A 17,997-nucleotide genomic window follows, 5' to 3' on the forward strand; every position below is an offset into this window, starting at 1 on the left:
AATACAATTATACTATACATTGTTATATATTATGTATTGTATTATATATGTATTACATATGATGCTATATGTAGTTTTTTAAATTAATTTTTAAAATAGGTGATATAAATGTATAATTTAAAATTAAAAGATACAGATGAATATAGTACAAGGTAAATATCCCTCTACCTCTGTCCCTTAACTAATTTCTTATGTTCTTTCCAGAGATGTTCTGAATTGTATCTAGACACACACACACATGCATGCAAATGTATTTTAATATAAATATGTATTTACACGTTTTTTAATATAAACATGCATTTTATATGTATATATTTTAGTATGTGTATTTTAATATAAACAATTTTAATATATGTATTTTATATGTGTTTAATATAAATATGCAACCAATCTTTTTAAACATAATTTGGAGAACTCTTCATATCAACATATATAAATTTATTTCATTCATTAAAATTATTTTAAATGATTATGTAGTTGTAGCATAATGTATATAGCCAGTCTTATTGATGGCCTTTTGAGTTGATCTCTTACCTCCTTGATTAAATTTAGTCCTAGGTTTTGTGTTTTGTTTTTTTTGCTACAATTGTAAATAGGATTGTTTTCTTAATTTCTCTTTCTGATAGTTTATTATTCATGTGGGTTAATCATAGTTTGCTATTGCAAACAAGATTACAGTAAACATATCTATACATGTCTATATATATCTATATATGTGTGCATTTATATGAGTCTGTAAATTCTTAGAAGTAGAGTCAAAAAGTATATTTTAAATTGTAATAAATATTCATTAGCAAGATTTTTCCATATTTCAGAAAATATAGAACAGTATAGGGTGGCTAATGTAACAAATGCCCATATACCCATCACCCAGAATTAACATGTGTTAATATTTTTAATTTAAAATAGAACCATGCAGGTAAGGTTTGTCTCTTGTTTTCCTTCTAGTCCCATCCCCTTCTTTCTGTCTATAGAAATCTATTGTCATGAATTTGGGATGATTCCTTTCAGTTCATGTCTTTATATTTTTCCTTCTTATATCTATACCCATATAAAGTACATAGTATTGCTTTGTCTGTTGCTTTTTAAATTTCCCTCAGACCCAACCTTACCATTTGAACGTTTTTCTGAGGTTTATCAATCTTTCTCCCTCCCAGCTTAATTTTTAGCTTTGTTTGATTCCCTTAGTTCTGGATAAGAGAGACTCCCCCTATTGAGTCAGGCTAGCACCTCCACCCCTTTCTGGAATATAATAGCACAGAGCAAAGGCAAGAAATCCTTACAACTTTTATATATACTGTAAAATACTGATATATTTTACATATCAGTGTACATTATATACATTATATTTACATTATATAATTTACACAAATTATGTTTTAAAAAATCTGTAGCCCAAGTATGCTCCTCCTAAATGCATCCTTCTCTTCTTTCACTGCAGAGGTCAGCACTGCCCTGAATGTTGTGTTAATGATTCCGTTGTATTTTTTTAATGGTTTTTATTACCTATGAATGTATACTTAAAAATATTATGTTTTGCCATTTGGAATATCATATAAATTGAATTGTATAATAGGTAATTATATGTGGCTTGCTTTTCTTACTCAATATGATTTTTAAAATTCATCTCAGTTGAAAGAAAATTTTACAGAACAGTTCCCTTAAAAAAAATTTTTCTCGATAGATGAATGGATAACGAAGTTGTGGTATATATACACAATGGAATACTATTCAGTGGTAAGAAAAGATGATATAGGAACATTTGTGACAACATGGATGGATCTTGAGAGTATAATGCTAAGCGAAATAAGTCAGACAGAAAAAGCAGAGAACCATATGATTTCACTGATGTGTGGTATATAAACCAAAAATAACAAAAGAACAAGACAAACAAATGAGAAACAAAAACTCATACACACAGACAATAGTTTGGTGGTTACCAGAGGGTAAGGGGGGTGGGGGGTGGGAGATGAGGGTAAGGGGGATCAAATATATGGTGATGGAAGGAGAACTGACTCTGGGTGGTGAACACACAATGGGATTTATAGATGATGTAATACAGAATTGTACACCTGAAATCTATGTAATTTTACTAACAATTGTCACCCCAATAAATTAAAGAAAAAAAACAACTACAACACTAAATGGGAAAAAACTTTGTCTTTTTCTGTTACAGTTGACATTCAGTATTATTTTATATTAGTTTCAGGTGTACAGCATAGTGGTTAGACATTATGTAATTCACGCAGTGATCCTTCCCATTAGTCTAGTACTCATCTGGCACTATACATAGTTGTTGCAACATTATTGACTGTATTCTCTATGTTATACTGTACATCCCCATGTCTGGATAAGAGAGACTTCCCCTACTAAGTCAGGCTAGCACCTCCACCCTCTTCTGGAATATAGTATGACTATTTTGTAACTTTCAATTTGTATTTGTTAATCCCTTCACTTTTTTCCCCAGCTCCCAACCCCCCATCTCCTCTAGCAACCATTAGTTTGTTCTATGAGTCTGTTTCTGTTTTGTTTGTTCCTTTATTTTTGTTCTTTAGATTCCACATATCTGTGAGATCATATGGTATTTGTCTTCCTCAGTCTGACTTATTTCACTTAACATAATACCTTCTAGGTCCATCCATGTTGTCACAAATGGTAAGATTTTATTCTTTTCTATGGCCGAGTAATATTCTACTGTATATATGTGCCACCTCTTCTTTATCTGGTTGTCTATTGATGGGCATTAGGGTTGCTTCCATATCTTGGCTATTGTAAATAGTGCTGCAGTGAACACAGGGGTGCATGTATCTTGTCGAATTAGTGTTTTACATTTCTTTAGAGAAATACCCAGGAGTGGAATTGCTGGGTCATAAGGTAGTTCTTTTTTAAATTTTTTTGAGGAATCTCCAAACTGTTTTCCATAATGGCTGCACCAATTTGCAATCCCACCAACAGTATACGAATGTTCCCTTTTCTTTGCATCCTCGCTAACACTTGTTGTTTGTTGATTTATTGATGATAGACATTCTGACAGAAATGAGATGATATCTCGTTGTTTTAATTTGCATTTCTCTGATGATTACTGACATCGAGCATCTTTTCATATGTCTATTGGCCATCTGTATGTCCTCTTTGGAGAACTGTCTATGCAGGTCTTCTGCCCATTTTTTTAAATTGGATTATTTGGTTTTTGGTATTGAGTTGTATGAGTGCCTTAGAAATTTTGGATATTAATCTCTTATCAGATGTATCATTGGCGAATATCTTCTCCCATTCAGTAGACTGTCTTTTCATTTTGTTGATAGTTTCCTTTGCTGTGTAAAACGTTTTAGTTTGATGTAGTCCCATTTGTTTATTTTTTCTTTTGTCACAAAACAATTCTAACCTCTACCATGAGTGTTATCTTCTGATTGTTTTTCTTTTGCGTTCTGTTTCTTTTTTTAAATGCTGATTTTGACCCACTAAATGGATTTCACAATGGATCATGATCCACAGTTTAATAAATACTGATTTAGGGTATATACCTGGAATTGCTAAATTATAGGGTATGTTTAATTTCAATTTTTCTAGATATTGCCAAATTGTTCTCCTTTAAATTGATTGTAACAGTTTACATCCCCACTAATGGGATATGAGAATTCCTGGTTTCCTGTATCCTCAGAAGGCAGGAATTTTTTTCAATTATTAATTTAGAAAATAAATTTGGACATAATTTCAGACTTACAGAAAGTTTGAAAGAATAGAATAAAGAATTCCTGGATACCCTCCACCCAGATTCCTCAAATGTCAGTATTTTATTATATTTGCTTTATCTTCTTTCTCATCATTTACACACACACACACACACACACACACACACACACACACACGGGGCCTTTCTTCTGAACCATTTAAAAGTAAGTTGCATCATAGCAGCACCGTTTACAATATCCAAAAGGGGAAAACAAGCCAAATGTCTATCAATGGATAATGGATAAACAAAATATGATATATCCATACAATGGAATATTATTCAGCCTTAAAAGGAATGAAGTACTGATAACTGCTAAGCATAGATGAAACTCAAAAACATTATATTAACTGAAAGAAGCCAGACATAAAAGGCCACATGTTATATGATACCATTTATCTGAAATATCCAGACTAGGTAGATCCATAGAAACAAAACAGATTAGAGATTTTCAGAAGCTGGGATTGCCAAGGGAGTGAGTGCTTAATGGATACAGAGTCTCCTTTGTGGTTGGTGAAAATGTTTGAAACTAGATAGAGGTGATGGTTTTACAACATTGTGAATGTACTCAATGCCACTGAATTATACAGCTAAATGTTCTGAATCGTAGGCTTTAAAATGGTTGCTATATGAATTTCACCTCAAAAAAATCCCCACAGAGTAAGTTGTAGTCATGATACCTTTCTACCCGTAAATACTTTAGTTTGCATATTTTAAAAACTAGGTGTCATGTGGGGTCTTAGCTCCTGCTCCCCACATAAGAACGCAGGATATGGTGAGGCCAAAAAGGAACACCCACGGAGACATAGTTAGGGGAGTCCTACCACTAGATTCTCGCTGGCAGCTGGGCAATACACACGGAGTAGGATCCACACAATCCACAATCCTCCATCCGCTTTTCTGCCTGCCCACCAGCCAACCAACCAACGCAGTCACGACAGTTACATCAGCAGCCAGTTGGTCAACCGGCTACAGCCAACGGCCAACCACTACCCGAGCCAGCCCCACCCCACCTACCCACGTGAGGCCGAGAGCCTGGAAACTTCTCTCTGGGACTCTGTCCCCACACTAGGAATTGGTTTTTTACATAACCATAATACAGTTATAAAAGCAGGAAATTAACACTGAAACAATACTATAGCCTATAGACATTGTCAGTTGTCCTAATAATACCCTTCATAGAAAAGAGTCCAAAGTGATACTTTGTGGTGAGTTGTCAAATCTCTTTAGTTTTCCTTATTTTGGAACAGTTCTTTAAAGTATTTCATAACATTGATAGTTTTGAAGAACCCAGACCAATTATTTTATAAGTGATCATTCTGAGTTTGTCTGATGTTTCCTTATGGTACATGAATCTTCAGGTTATACACTTTTGACGGGAACGTCATTGAAGTGTTGCTGATTTAGAGGCAAAGAGTTTAATGTTAAAAAATTTGAGAGCTTTTCAGCCACCATTTTAAAATTTCACTAAACATTCTCTATACGGTATTACTAACTATATGTATCATATTCTAGAAATGGTCACTGACTGAAGTTTAACTTGAATATTTTCTGTATTTCAACTGGTTAACCTTTTTAGCATCTCTATTGCATTTAACCCTGAGCTTGTATGCAGTGAAACTAGATAACTTCTTTAAAAGCATCTCAAACATGTATCTCTTGCATGGAAAAGAATAGGAACTGAAAGTTTGGGTTCCTCTTCTTAAAATTGCTGTTAACAAAAGTAAAAGAGTTAATTTGGGGGACATTTCTAGATATGATTATTGTTAATATAGTTAACCTATCTTATTTTGGGTTAAATGGAGAGGAAAAATGCAACCAGAATACAGAGTTTTTTATTTGTTTTTGTTTTTAATGTTTTCATTTGATTAGGCCTAGTAACTTGAGGTCATTGGGGGATCTGAATTAATGAATAAATAAATAATTTTAATATACTAGTACCTGGTATCCTTCTTTTGTCCAATTCTTGCTAAAAAATTTTTTTGTGAGTGCGTGGAACTGTAGCATTCGCATATAACCTTCACAACAGTTCCGTGAGATCAATTACTTTATTTCATTCATTCACTCAACAAGTTATTTCTTGAGCATCCATGCATGATATGCCAAGCACTGTTTTAGGCATTAGGGATACACATCAAATAAAACAGAAAGCAACTCTTGTCCTTAGGTATTTTCATTTTAGTGGAAGGAGACAAAGATTATCCTTTAAAAAAATTATATATGTATGTGTATATATACGTGTGTGTGTGTGTGTGTGTGTGTGTATTTAATAAGTAGTACATGTACAAAGCTCAAATGGTATAAAAGTATATAGTGAAACTGGTCACCCTCCCGTCTGTTTTCCCCTAGTCTGTCAGTTTCCCTTCCCAGAAGTTCCCCTTCTAGTTCCCCAACCACTATAACTAGTTTATTGTACATCCTTATAGGGAGTCTATTCATATACAATCATACCTATAATATATACTTTTTTCAACCCCCAACTTTCACAGTTGTTTTCTATCTGTACTGTTCTTCACCTTGATTTTTTTCACTTAACAGTGTATCTTGGAGATGTATTTTCTCTTGCTAAATAAATATATTTAGGTTATTTCCAGACATTTGCTATTATAAATAGTTTCTTATGTAATATTGACCACATTTAAATATATTTAGATACATTTATGGAAATGGAGTTGCTAAGTGAAATGGTATATATGCATTTTACGTTTTGATGGGTATTGTCAAATTATTCTCCACGGTTTTGAAATATACACTCACATTAGCAATAAATTAAAGTGCTTATTCTTCCCACCAACCCTGGTTGTTGTCTTTTTGTATCAGTTTCTTAACACAGAGCCCAAAGGAAAAAAATCACACTTTATAAACTATTGCTAACTTGATTTCCTTGATGTTATTCTTCCTATACAATTTAAAAAATGCCATTTATATATGTTATGAAATAACTAAATTTATGTTTAAGGTTCTTAAATACTGAATTCACACATATTAAACTTTCTTTTGTCTATCTTGTTTTTCATATTGATTTGCTCTAGTCAAACATTTTTATAGGTAGTATAGGAATCACCTTTTTTAATGTTTATAATGGGAGTTATAAATTAACAATGGCTAGAATGATGTGATTTTATCATATCAGAAAGTAAAACAACAGGTGGTGTTTTATCTTACAGCATTTAAACTATAAATAATGCGTGCCTATCCCCTCCTTTTTTGAAAAGCAGATATGGTATTGTTTTTCTGATCAAAGTTCCATTTGAAGTTTTTGGATTTAGAACTGAATTGATGGTAGATATTAGGATTGGCTAGATTTGAGACAACTTTGTTATATTGTCTGGAATCTGCCTTTTAGTTCTAATGTTGAAGGAAAATATCGACCATTTCCAATGGAATTCTATAGTAAATAGTATGCTTAAAACGACATATTGATTAAGATATTCAAATTACTTCACATTTTAATTTGCATATTGCCATTGCCATCCATTAGCAATAAATGTGATATTTGGAGATGAAATACCATGGACGCAAGACAGACCAATCTTTGAAGCATAGATGTTTGTAGAAGGATAGTAGAGTCCAGTTGTTAAAAGCATGAGATTTGGAGTACAAGAACCCTGGATTCATTAGCTATGCACTTTCCTAAGCCTCTGTTTCTTCATATATAAAATAAATCAACAGTAGTACCTACCTCCTTAGGTTTCTGTGAAGATTAAATGCGTTAATGTACGCACATATAAGAGGGCTAGCTTAGTGCCTGGCATGCAGTAAGTACTGAACAAAATGGCAACTCTTAGCCTCATAATCAATCATACTTACTTCAGACTGAGATTAGGCCCTACTCTTTGGGAAGCCAGTCATGTTAGAAAAACCCTGAAGGATAGCACTCAACTGGAAAATTGAAAGGCATTCTCCATTTAACTTTTACTCCTGATATCTTCACTGTAGATTAAAAAAAAAAATGACACACTTGTATGAGTTTTAGGATTGCTCTCTTGTAGTTTTCATACTTAAAATACTTTTATTAGAGCCATCGTTTCTAAAGGCCACCTTTATTACGTCTTCCTTGTCATTTCTAAAATAATCTCCTAATCTCACCCATATTAGTGGAAGAATTCTTTTGGTTTTTTGAGATAATACAGAAATACCTTGGAGATACTGCCTGTTCTGTTTCAGACCATTGCGATAAAGCTAGTATCGCAATAAAGTGAGTCACACAAAGTTTTTGGTCTCCCAGTGCATAGAAAAAGTTATCTTTACACTATAGTGTAATCTGTTGAGTGTGCAATAGCATTATGTCTAAGGAAAGAATGTACATACCTTAATTAAAAATACTTTTTTGCTGAAAAATGCTAACCATCATCTGAGCCTGTTGGAAAAACGGTGCCTATAGACTGCTGGATGCAGGGTCTATAACAAACCTTCAATTTGTTAAAAAGAAAATACACAATGTCTGTGATGTGCTATAAAGCGAAGTACAATAAAATAAGGTATGGCTGTATGGAGAGATATCACAAATAAATAATGCCAACACCAAAAGAGATTACTCAAATGGGGCCCTGGAGCGGTATATAGATCGTATTTTGAAAAACATTTCTATAAACATGTTGACCTTCATGTTATTTTCCCTATGTAGCTTTCGTTCTTTGTAAACAATTAATATTGTATTAATATTAATATTCTTTGTAAACAATTAATATTGTATTAATATTAAGTCAGGTAAAAAAATGAGATCTCTAACTCCACCTCTTAAGTGGTGTCTAAACAACTTGCCTCTTTTTCTTTTTAAAATAAAGATTACATTTCATTCACAAAGCATGAAAATACTAACACCTCAAGAAAAAAGAAAAATTTGAACATTTCTCGGTATTTATAACAATCAGAAACTTAGGCATAAGCATAAAATTATTTTGTGTTTATTTTTATAGGTGTCCCTTGGAATTTCACATTTAATGTAAAGTTTTATCCACCTGACCCAGCACAGTTAACCGAAGATATAACAAGGTAAATAATTCATAATAGCTAAATATGTAATAAGTAATTCTCACTATCATAAGCTCTGGGAATTTCTCTTTTCAGAATTGAAGAACAATGATGAGCTATATTAAACCTAAGATAGAAAGTTTCTGATCACCTCAAGGCAGGCTTGCAAATAAGTGAGCCTAAAAACCTCAAATACCTGTGTGTTGCCTGGAGGAAATTGGCAGGGGAATTAACCTTGCGTATCATGGGTATTGTGCCAAGCTGTGGACAGGGCACCTATAAAACATACCACCTCCAAAGGGCAAGACACAAATATAGTGGTAAAATAGCTTCGCTGTTTTGTTTTGTTTTTTTAATACTCTTCTTCCACCATGTTCTTTGATAAGGATCAAAAAAGCTGAAATCTTAGTGTTTTTATTTCTTTCTATCTCCCTTTTAAAGTGTATGATTAGATGTATGATCCTCATGAACTAAATCTTCCTCAGTTAGTAATTTTTGAGCTCACTTTATGAAATAACTCTTATACACTTTAAAAACAGCTTACTGATTTCTTTTAAGAAAGTGGCTTTTAGAACAAGACAAACGAATAAACAAAAACTCAGACACAGACAACAGTTTAGTAGTTACCAGAGGGTGAGGGGGAAGGGGGGATCGTAGAAGAGGGTAAAGGGGGTCAAATATATGGTGATGGAAGGAGAACTACTCTGGGTGGTGAACACACAATGCAATGTATAGAATTGTACACTTGAAACCTATGTAGTGTTGTTGACCATTGTCATCCCAATAAATTTTAATAATACAAAAAAGAAAGTGGCCTTTATTGGATTCTATATGAATATTAACAGAAAGAGAAAATGGAAGAGCAGTATATTTTAGAGTACTACTACATATTTATATCCATGGAATCTTGCTTGGAGCCTTATACATAGTAGATGCTTGGCAAATGTTTTTGAAATTGCACTGTTGGTTGTTGAGAAAATACTTTCTCATTCTGTTTTCTCTGTCAACTATCTGACTTCAGACAAATACACATTTCTGGGCTTCAGTTTTCATCTCTCTCAAATAAGAGAATAGCCTAAGACTCTAAAAAGGTCCGATTGTTAAGTACTCTGAAATGGCTATACCATTTTAAAAAATTATTCTTTGTCTAGTTATACATAGTACATTCTTGAAGTTGAGATGCCATAACTCTGCCTGAAAAATGATTTTGGTTATTTCTTTTTCACAGGTAATATTTGTCTCTTAGAGTTGCTACTTACTCATATCTTTTTCCATCGAGGTTTATTATGTATACAACAAAACAAATCCCTAAAAGTCTTTGTTAATTGTCAACATTTTAGAGGAGCTTAGTTAAGAGTCTTGTAACTTGGTTGGCATTGCTCTTTTTTTAAACATATCTGTAGTGACTAAATACAGGACGCAAAAATGAACGCTGTTACATATGTTATTCAACATCTTATTGTCAAAGCAAGCATATGATTCCAGTTAATATAGGAATTTTCAATTTAATCTTACCTACCAGTTTTCCTGTTTGGTAAAACAGTCTGAACAGGTCAACTCAGTCAGTCAGAACAAGTGCTAGGAGGCCAGGGTCATAGGTGTGAATGTTAGACCAACAGAGAGAACACATGTAGGGGCATTCAGTTGGTTTGTTGGACCAAACTGGTTTTCTGAAGTCCCAGCAGCGCACAGGTGGAATCGGTCTTCCAAGATGATAGTGTGTGAAAGCTATATGCAACTTAAGGCCATCTTGGAGGAAAAACACACCGAAAAATGTTCATAGCCTAGAGAAAATGTTATCAATAATGTCACCTTTGTATACAAAGGGCAGTACCTACCCATTTGGCAAAGCCGTGTGTCATGCAGGGTGTCGTGCGAGGTCTCAGCTCCCACTCCCCACATAACGCAGGATATGGTGAAGCCAAAAAGGAACACCCACGGAGCCATAGAAGGGGAGTCATACCACTATATTCTCGCTGGCGGCCGGGTGAGACACACAAAGTAGGATCCAGACGATCCGCAATCTTCCATCCGCTTTTCTGCCTGCCCACCAGCCAACCAACCAATGCAGTCACGGCAGTTATATCAGTGGCCAGTTGGCCAACTGTTACAGCCGAAGGCCAACCAGTCACAGCCGTCGACCATCCAATCGCAGTTGATGGTCATTTACTACCTGAGCCAGCACCTTTCCACGTGAGGCCGAGAGCCTGGAAACTGCACTCCTGGCTCTGTCCCCATACCGTGTGATAGAAAAGAAAGGGCCCAATTTTGGAGCCAAACAACCTTTATTACTATCTAACACTGAGCAAGCTTATCTTTTGATGCTGACTCCTCATCTATAATCTGGCAATGATCCCTCCTCACCAGTTTTTTTTGTGGTTAGATGAGATTATATATATATATATATATATATATATGGTTATGGTTCTTAGTGCACTCAACAAAATATTAGTTTCTTCTGCTTTTCAGCTATGAGTCCAACATATGCTTTTTAAAAAAACTTTTATATGGAAAAATTTCAAACCCACAGGAAAGAAAAAATAACAGTACAGTGAACAACCATATACCCTCTATCTAGATTGAACAATTGTTAATATTGTTTCATATTTACTTAATCATTCTTTTCTCTCTCCCTCCATTCCTCTCTCTCCCCTTTGCTTCAGTTTTCTCTCTATAGTTGTTATTGTTGTTGTTGCTGACATGGTAACGTCTTTTCTCTTTTGGCTATAGGTATTATTTATGTCTTCAACTTCGGCAGGATATAGTTGCAGGACGTCTGCCCTGTTCCTTTGCAACCTTAGCATTATTAGGTTCTTACACCATCCAGTCTGAACTGGGAGACTATGACCCAGAACTCCACGGTGCAGATTATGTTAGTGATTTTAAACTGGCCCCAAATCAGACCAAGGAACTTGAAGAGAAGGTCACGGAACTGCATAAGTCATACAAGTAAGTATGTCTTCAGGGTTTGTTCTGTGTTTGTTTTGGCAGTAAGTTTAAACCTTGACCTGGGATTATTCGGTGTTTGCCTTCATAGAAATGCCTTAGTAGAAACTGGTGCCACAGAGTCAGCTTAAGCTCACCTCCCTCCCAATTCTTTGGGAAAGTCATTTAAACCCTCTGGCTCTCAATTTTCTTATCAGAATCATTAACTCGTATTGCATTGTAGGAGAAAACTAAATGAGGTAATATATGTACAACAGCAAGCATAGTGTCTGGCACCTAGTAGGTGCTCAGCAAATGGTAGCTATTATTATTATCTTACTTTTTTTTAGATTTTTGAACTTATGCTATATCAAGTGCTTTGAGATCCTTAGCACAGGGTTCTTAACTTGGGGTCTATGTACACAGATGGACTTCAAAGGGTCCACAAAATCCCTGAAGATATTTTTTAAAAGTCTTTATTGAATTCACTGCTTTTTTTCCTGGAAATAATTGATAATGTTAGGAGATATCGTAACACAGTGACCAAGAGCAAGGGCTTATCGTTAGACTGAACTGGGTTGAATTCTTGGCTCTGCTTGGTTCTTGCTTTGTGACATTGGGTAATTCACTTAATCTCTCAGCCTCAGGTTTTTTATGTCTGATAGAGATCATTACCTCAGAAAAAAAATAGGGTAGTTGATAGGATTAGAAAAGATAATGTGTAGAAAAACTTAACACAAGTGCCAGAATAACATGTTTCTTCCTTCCAATTATCCCATTGTTACTTGAATGACTTGCTATAGCTAAATTTTACAAACTGCCTTAGCCCAGTAAGGTGAATGTCTGATCTTGGCCTTGAGGTAGTACCCTGAGTTATGTTAGCATGAGTTAGGTTATAGTGTTCCAAAGGGTCACACTGCTGAAAAATCCAGAATGGTTTTAGGAGGCTTTACATGGTAGTAACAACCGTGTTTCCCTGAAAATAAGACCTAGCCAATCAACTCTAATGCATAGTTTGGAGCAAAAATTAATATAAGACCCGGTCTTATTTTGCTATAAGACCGGGCCTAATATAATATAATATAATATAATATAATATAATATAATATAATACTGGGTCTTATATTAATTTTTGCTCCAAAAGATGCATTAGAGCTGATGGTCCAGCTAGGCCTTATTTTTGGGGAAACACGGTATGATTATTCAGACTTGGTTATTTGGCAGACATTTGTTCAGAAATGAAGTGAGCCAGTCCTTTTAGTAAACAACTGACAGTATTTGTTGCTAATGACAAAATTCAAGCTTTCAAGTGAAAATTAGAATTTTGGAAAACTTGTATTTGCTACCATCATCTTGACAAATTCAAATACTTAAAGACTTTTCTGATGAAGTTGTGATGATCTAAATTAATGTGATTTTTTTCTTATATTGTATGATGAAATGTGTCAACATTTGGAAGACTTGCATTATTCAATAAACCAATATTTTTCAGATATGAACTACATGATGTAAATCATGCATGGGTAAAAAATGGTCCATTCAAAATGCAAGATAGACCAATGGAACACAGCATAAAAGTTCATTGATATGTTTTCAGATTTCACATTGCAACTAACCTTTAAGAAACTGCCTTTGTTGAGTTTTGGTGTAGTATCAAAGAAGAATATTTTTAATTATCAAACCTTCCTTTTCTGTGAGAGATCAGATTTATTCATAATACTACCAAATCAACATACCACAACAGAAGCAGATAGAAGAATCTAGCTGTCTGGTAAGCCAGACATTTAAAAAATTGTGAATATGTAGAACAATGTCCCTTTTTTAACTACATTTTGGGAAAATATTGTTTTTTTCATATAAAAAGGTTATGTTAAAATATGAGTTTATTATTTAAAGATTTAATAAATATTTTAAATTTTTCTTAGTTTTAATTTCTGACATAGTAAATTTTGATAGAAATAACCCACATAAAGAAAAGCTCTCTGGAGTCCTCAGTAATTGTTAAGAGAGTGAAGGGATCCTGAGGTCAAAAAGTTTGAGAACCACTGAACTAGATAGTAAGACAGATGCATGGGCTCTGGAGGCAGCCTGTCTTACTTTGTATTCAGACACCATTCCTCATTAGCTCTATAACTCTTAGTATGTTACTTATGCTCTCTGAGCTTCAGTTTTCTCATCTGAAAAATAAAGGTGTTAATGTGAATTTTGTGATTGTTAAATAAGAAAATTCATGTAAGGTGCTTAGCACAATTGTTAGTATGTATTGAGGATTCAAATGTTTGCTAGGATAATAATAGTTCTTAGTCCCGTTTTATAAGTGATGAATGTGAGTCTGGGTTTAGAGAATCACTCTTTGGAACGTAACAATTAAACCCAAAAAGGTGAAATGATCTCAGAGGACATAGCGCTATAGTCCAGTTGATGTTCTGTTTAGTATATGGATAGAAGTTGAACAATAATGGATCTCAATGAGTAGAAAATTTAGAGGTCTGTCATCTTGGAATTTACTTACTCTTTTTTGGAAAGGTTGGCAACCCTCACAAAGCCAAACGGAAGTTTTAATTATGTCCAACAACGTGGCGTTTTAACTAATCCAAAGAACCTCTGCTTAGGCAGAAGCATTTTACTATGCGTTGAAAAGTACAAGCAAATACTATCCTGCTGCTCAGATAAATGGAAGACAGCCTCCTTACATGGAACCCTTCATAGTGGCCCTTTGCCCAGACAGAGACTTTGAAGCTATAATTAACATTTTAAATTTACACTAGCAAATCAAGCTTTAAAATTAATTGCCCTCCATTTATGGGTACTAGGAAGGCATACAAACTTGTCAGTTGGCCCCCTTAATTATTTGCAATCACAGTCCTTCGTGAAGAGATGCAACAAACATTATTAAAAGGCTGTCACGTAACACTGGAACTTACTGAATGGCTCTATATCCTGACCCCACTTGCTCAAAATAAATACAGGGAAACTTTGTTGTAACTTTCCTTTTTAATGAGCAAGAGTTAACCAGTGCCAACGCTCCCTGGTTAGGTTCTTTTGTAAGCTACAGCACTTTCAAGTAGTAAATTATTAGGTGGTACTTAATAAATTCAAGACAGGACTCTTAATGGTTTCGAGGTATCTAATCTTTTTCCAGATAATTTATTACATGCAAGAGTTTTTTGAAAACTTAGGAAAAACCATGAGCTTTAAAATTCTAAGTTGAAAATAATTTAAGTTTAATATGTGATATTACATTAATAAAATATATTTGTTATACTTACATGCACGAATGTCTGTAGGTGGCGGGATTATAGGAAATTCTCTCTTTTTTTTCTGTGCTTTTACTGATATTTTCCAAATTTTATACAATGAATATACATGATTTTTATAATCACGTACATGATTTTGTTCTAAAGCCATTAGGTAGGGTAGAGCAAGGTAGTCATCCATGCAGAAAGGCAGTCTGGCTGGGGATACTGGGGACTAAGCAGGGTGGGGAGAGTGTTCATTGGTCAGGAGAGCAGCCTGGCGTGAAAAGTCAGAGCTCAAATAGGATGAACAGGGTAGTCATATGTGGGCACGTGGGTGGTTATCAGAGGCAGAGCAGAAAAGGGCATCCACACAGGAGTAAGGTCTGCATACGGTTAAGGTCATCCATATGGGTGGTACCTGATACAGGGCGTTGAAGCCTAAGCAGGATTAGGATGTCCATGGAAGGGGTGGCCTAACACCAGGCGTCAGAACCTGCGTGAGGTAAGGAGGACATCAATGTGTGGGGAGTAGCCCAGCAAGTCCGACGAAAGGGCATCCCCATGGGGGAGGAGTCAGTGGCAGCAATGAGAGATTGCTTGTATATATACACAGGAGGTTGATCAAATTAGTCAGGGTCTTAACGGGTAATAGGAGCCCGGTTTCTCCGGGCTGTCAGTAAAGGAGTTACCAGTTATAGAGAGGGAGAAACTAAAATGAACCCTGTGGTATTACATTAAAACTGAAGGTTGCCATGTGAACTCATGGTTTCCAATAGATAGATAGACGTAGGTGTAAATAGGTACACACATGTGCACACACACGAATATTCACATACTCTAACTCTATTTTGTGCCAGAAGGAGGTGCTCAAAAAATGATGGGAAATGGTCAGGACAGAATCCAGCTTGGAGAGGCTCTTACAGACCAAATCTGGGACAACTTAAATACAAAATAAATAAGGAAAATAATTGATTATATTGCCTTGAATAAAATGAGAATCCATGAGTCCATGCTGATATAAATAAATGAGTAAATTGAAAGTTTGATAAAGAATATGATATTCAAAAGGTTTCAAACCAATGTTACCTCAGTAAATTTAAATACAAAGAAAAAATAAGGGGAAAATGTTTCAAAATACATTCCCACAAAATGCTTATTAATTACAAAGAGATAAAAAGGAATTTCACAGAGAAGCCTCGCAGACATCAGTGACCAAAGTGAGCATCAGCCATGAAGGGACAAATTGAAACGACCCTGTTGCCCCCAAAATAAGACATCGCCGGACAATTAGCTCTAATGCATCTTTTGGAGCAAAAATTAATATAAGACACGGTATTATATTATATTATATTACCTATTTTTTAGGTCTAAATAATAAAATAAAATATTTTATTATAGTAAAATAAGACCGGGTCTTATATTAATTTTTGCTCCAAAAGACGCATTAGAGCTGATTGTCCAGCTAGGTCTTATTTTCGGGGAAACACAGTATGTACTGCCTGATAGGCTGAGAACACAGGGTCACTTCTGTGATATTTCTGTCAAAGATGCATAACCTGAATCAACTCATGGGAGAAACATCAGACAGGCCCAAATTGAGGGGCATTCTGTAGAATAACTAGCCTATAATCTTCCAAAGGTCAAGATTATGAAAGTAAAGATTAAGGAACTGTTCCAGACTGAAAAAGACTAAAGAGACATGAACTAAATGAAATGTGTGATGCTAAACTGGATCCTTCTGCTATACAGAACATTTTTGAAACAACTGGCTAAACTTGAACGGGGTCTGAGGATTAGATGGTAGTAATGTATTCCTATTTAGTTCCTAGTTTTGACCGTTGCAATTGAGGTTATGTAAAGTACAACATAGAGAATATAGTCAATAATGTTGCAATGACTATATATAGTACCAGGTGGGCACTAGACTAATTGGGGGATCACTGCATAAATTGTATAACTGTCACATAACCACTGTGCTGTACATCTGAAACTAATATAAAATAATACTGAATGTCAACTGTACCTGAAAAAAATAATTAAAAAAATAAAGTATCAGCTAAACCTCAAATATAAATATTATTTTCAACTAATAAGGAAAGTCACAGTTTTAAAGTTAAAAGTTCTCTTCTTACTACCTGCCCATAATAGTTTTAAAGCATGCTTATTTAGAAAAGCAGCTAACCACTTAGCTTGAAATTTAAATTTGTATTCCAATTGTTGACCCTCATTAATGTCCCTTAGAGTTGAAAGAATGAATACAGGGAAGATTTGATCATGATTGCTCCATTTAACGTTTTAAAATCTGTCTTCAAATTCAAGGATCAAAACTATTTCTCTTTTATGAGCTGCATAAAATGTACCACTGTCCCATCAGAAACCCAAGGTTGCAATACTCATAAACATTTTTATTTTACAAAGCAGTTTCACAACCATGACCTCATTTTATCCTACTAGTCACATTTATTCATTCAGCAAAGACACAAAAGTCATTGCCTATCCTAGTCTCTGAAAGTGGGTATTATTATGATTCTTACTTTATAGTTGGGATATTGAAGGAGATCCCAGGTCACCAGCGTTTAGTGCAGGAGCCAGTCCTGTGATGTGACTTGAGTCCTGTGCCTTAACCAAGGAGTCATAACTTGCCAATGACCACATGATCCTTCGGGGCCTGTTTCTCATCAGCAAAATGAAAGTGTTGGATTCTGTAATCTTCAAGCTTCATTCCAGCTTCAATTCAAATAATCGATAATATTAATAGGAACAACAGCAATAAAAATGACTGGGAGTCACCTTAAGTATAAAATATATAACTTGTGTGTGGGGAAAAAAGCCACTACAAAACTTCCCTGAGATGTTTTTAATGACTTGAATGTACAGACTTGCAAATGTGTTAATTTTCTCATTCTCCCTTTTTTATATGTTCAATTTCAAATCCATTAATAAATAGGATTCAGGAGTGATAGTTTAGCGCTTTATGAAAAGTTTATTCAAGGATGCTGAGACATTAACAAATGTGCTGTCTCCTGAGATTTTTTTTTTTTTTTTTTGGTTGTTCCAAGAAACCCTTTGTTCTTTTTAATGAGGGTAAAGGCAGATGGGTTTGAAAGAGACTTCTTCCTCCTGTCAAAT

The 17,997-nt window shown here is 34.7% G+C and overlaps 1 protein-coding gene across 23 annotated transcripts in view; it reads left to right on the forward strand.

Annotated features, from left to right (window-relative positions):
• The window catches only part of EPB41 (erythrocyte membrane protein band 4.1), a 150,338-nt gene that overhangs the window by 73,354 nt on the left and 58,987 nt on the right, over positions 1-17,997 (forward strand). For all 23 annotated transcript variants that reach the window (XM_033113923.1, XM_033113924.1, XM_033113930.1 and 20 more), the window contains 2 exons: positions 8,650-8,725; positions 11,435-11,653. In XM_033113923.1, coding sequence (XP_032969814.1) covers positions 8,650-8,725; positions 11,435-11,653 — 295 coding nt within the window. The remainder of the gene's footprint in view (positions 1-8,649; positions 8,726-11,434; positions 11,654-17,997) is intronic.

This window comes from Rhinolophus ferrumequinum, chromosome 9 (assembly GCF_004115265.2).
Source record: "Rhinolophus ferrumequinum isolate MPI-CBG mRhiFer1 chromosome 9, mRhiFer1_v1.p, whole genome shotgun sequence".
In the NCBI taxonomy this organism is placed as follows: domain Eukaryota; kingdom Metazoa; phylum Chordata; class Mammalia; order Chiroptera; family Rhinolophidae; genus Rhinolophus; species Rhinolophus ferrumequinum.